At 39.4% G+C, this 3,310-nt stretch overlaps 1 protein-coding gene across 1 annotated transcript; it reads right to left on the reverse strand.

Annotated features, from left to right (window-relative positions):
- Nucleotides 1–1,804: 1,804 nt before the first annotated feature.
- On the reverse strand, nt 1,805–2,796 carry LOC108253135 (solute carrier family 22 member 16-like; the record flags this gene model as incomplete). The annotated part of the gene is made up of 2 exons (XM_017446521.2): nt 1,805–2,036; nt 2,656–2,796. Coding segments are annotated over 2 exons (373 nt in total), but the record flags the coding sequence as incomplete, so codon positions are not given.
- Between the last annotated feature and the right edge of the window lie 514 nt (nt 2,797–3,310).

Below are 3,310 nucleotides of genomic sequence, written 5' to 3' on the forward strand. Positions count from 1 at the left end.
AAGCCATCGGGGTGATTCGGGAGCTATCCTGTAAATATAACAAATTACCAAACTTTTTTCATGGGTTTAACGTCACTTTTTTATGGGTTTAACGTCACTTTTCTATGGTTTTAACGTCACTTTTTCATGGGTTTAACGTCACTTTTTGTGGGTTTAACGTCACTTTTTCATGGGTTTAACGACACTTTTTACTTTCCTTATCCTATAGGAAGGAAAGTAATGTAATCGGGTCAAATTTTCGATGGTCAGATTTTAGTGCCAAAACACGTTTTGGGGTCCCTAGAGCCTAAATCCAAAGTTTCAGCCATTGGTCCGTGTGTGTGTGTCTGTCTGTGTGTGTGTCTGTCTGTCTGTCTGTCCGTGTGTCTGTCTGTCTGTAAACAAAATATCTCGAGAACGGTAAGAGCTAGAGACTTGAAATTTGGTATGTAGCTGTCAAATGTGACAAGGATGCGACACGAAACTTTTGGTTAAGACCGGTGCAACGGTTGGCAGCATTTTACCGCTTTTTGGCGGTTTTCGGTGCAATTTAACAATATCTCGGGAACGGTATAAGCTAGAAATTTGGTATGTAGTTCATAAATGTGACAAGGATGCAACACAAAACGTTTGGTGAAAATAGGTGCTGCGGTTGGCGGTATTTTGACCGCTTTTTGGCGGGTTTCGACCGCTTTTTGGCGGTTTTCAGCTATATCGACTAAACGGTTAGAGATATTGTAAATGTTACAACAGAACACCCAAATAAGCACCATTCAATAGGATAAGGAAAGTCGTGTGATGTTCACACCAGATTTTTTCTTTTTGGGAATCGAACTGGGTACCTTGTGAATCGTACAAGCATTGGTCAGGAACTGAGGACCAACCGTGGTTATAACGACTTGTACAAACAAATTAGTATTAATTTATTTTGTTTCGTCCCATAGTTTAACCTTCTCGACCCCACGATAATCAGGCTACGCGATTGTTACTCTTGGAAAAAAGACGTTGAAGAGGGCCTGTCCTACTACTCATACTATCGCCGGCACCGTATGTGTGAAGTTATGAAGCATCAGAAAGAATGGGATAGATTTTGCCTGCTCGAATAGGGCTGAAGAAAATTGTCTTTTTAGCCCTAAGAGGAAAAAGTCCTTAGACTGATTTATTCGCTAGTATCCTTTAGGACGAAAAAAAAAAAAAAAAAAAAAATGTCAGAACACTGTAATTTTACTCCCTTGGAAGCTGTCCTGAAAAGGACGCTGGTTCAAAATACGTGCTATGTTCGCTAGTAAAGTCCATCGCCATCCAATTGGACTCGTACACAAAAAGCCCACTCTGAGTTCACACAAAACATAAATGCACGTCGTTCTCTGATTCATACAATAGAGCAGTTGCGCTAACTTGAGTGAGGTTTCTAAGTCAAAGAACAAAAAAAATGAGAAACAAAGGGAATTTTTCTTTTTCTTCTACGACTTCTATTAGATTCGGAGGTAAATCGATTTTAAAAATACCGGTAAATCAACTCTGACGTCACTAGTCTTCGAACTTTTTCAATAGAACGGCAAATAAAAATTGAATTTTCGACCTTTTAAAGTTACTTTTTCCGAGTTTTGACCTCAGATTTGGATTTTTCACAACTTTTTATGACCTTTTATTAATAATATTTTCCCAATTGCAACTGCTCCATTCCACACTGCTTCGTCAACATAAATTTTCTTCGTCGATTGACTATGTTTGGACACAACATGTCACTGTATAACTGCTAAGGTTTGTAGTGACGGGCGTTTTGCCCTCCATTCGGGGACAAGCCCACCTACTCACATTAACTTCACGCAGCCTGAGCAGGACCAGAAAAAGATTTCAACGTGCATAATTTCAACAAATTGAAGTGTATTTCAAACTTACAGAGAACAAATGAGGTCCCAAAAATGCCAAAATCCAAGAACTCGTTGAAGAAATCTAGAACAGCGTACATGATGTAGTTGACTGAAAAGGAGCGAATAAATCCCAGAATAACGCAGCACATGGAAAAAAAGCAAAGTGCCCGCTTCCTACCAAACCTGGAACAGTGAAAAGAAAATTAATTAATGAGATTCATAAGGGTTCATGTTCACTAGAGCCTTATTCCGTCATATCGAAAGGATCAAGCGTGCGAACGTCAAGAGTTCGAAGCGCCAACCGGCCTATATAAACACGAAAGAGAGTTTCATCGTTTTTCGGCATATAGTACACCGCACTTCTTACCGTAGATAAATACTGAGCCCTTATCCTAGTTGCCTACTTTGGAAAGTACCTACCTAGATCATTAGATTGATTATTCATGCTGGATTTTGCTCAACTTCATTAATGTTAGGTCATAAGAGGCATAACAGGCATATTGGGTTAAACCAACAAGCCTTTACCGATGGGATTTCAACAGCTCTAATAAAAATAAATACTGCCCTAAGTATAGATCATTAGATTGATTATTCATGCTGGATTTTGCTCAACTTCATTAATGTTATAAGAGGCATAACAGGCATATTGGGTTAAACCAACAAGCCTTTACCGATGGGATTTCAACAGCTCTAATAAAAATAAATACTGCCCTCAAGAGGCAAAGTACCAGATAGCAGCCCTCCAAAGGCTGAGTGTTAGCAGCAGATGGTGTGCCCCCGCCTGGATCAAATTACCACTTACTTGTCAGATACAAAAGCACAAACAGGCGTTCCAATGAGGGCTCCAAATCCATCCAGAGAACCGATTAGTGCCAATTTCCACTTGTTGTCATCGCACTCCAAATTGAACTGAAAATATGGACAAACTGTGCGTTGGTTAAGTCTGGTTTTACGGTTAATTTTAGGTAACTATCTAGTTAATTACGAGTCATACGAGTAGTTAAAAAATAATTAGGTAGGGAATCTAGGTCTAATTCCCGCTCGGGGCGGACTTTATCCTAACAGATAAAATTCGTTTCGTGATAGCTCTTCTCTTCGATTTCCGGACCATGTGACCTCAGTAGTTAAAGTTCCCTCTATGTATCTAGTAAAGGGTCCAAACATATGAAGGCTCCTCTTGGGCCGGACTAGCCTATTAAATCCGATTTTTCAGTTTTTTGTATGAAGCTAAATTCTGAAACGCACTCTATGCACTAGTAGAGGGACAATATCAGCTGTAGTTTAGCAGTTATTATTATAAATCCCGTTTGGCTAACCCTATACGTCCGTGTGTAACTCTTGGACTTTAACTCCAAATATCTCTGCATAAAGTAACTCAAGCTGCATAAAGTAGATGATCCTGATTCTTTCCTCCTTCTTTACAAATCTCTTGTTCTATCTAAACTATCATATGCATC

This window comes from Diaphorina citri, unplaced genomic scaffold, assembly GCF_000475195.1.
Source record: "Diaphorina citri unplaced genomic scaffold, Diaci psyllid genome assembly version 1.1 scaffold1283, whole genome shotgun sequence".
NCBI classification, from domain to species: domain Eukaryota; kingdom Metazoa; phylum Arthropoda; class Insecta; order Hemiptera; family Psyllidae; genus Diaphorina; species Diaphorina citri.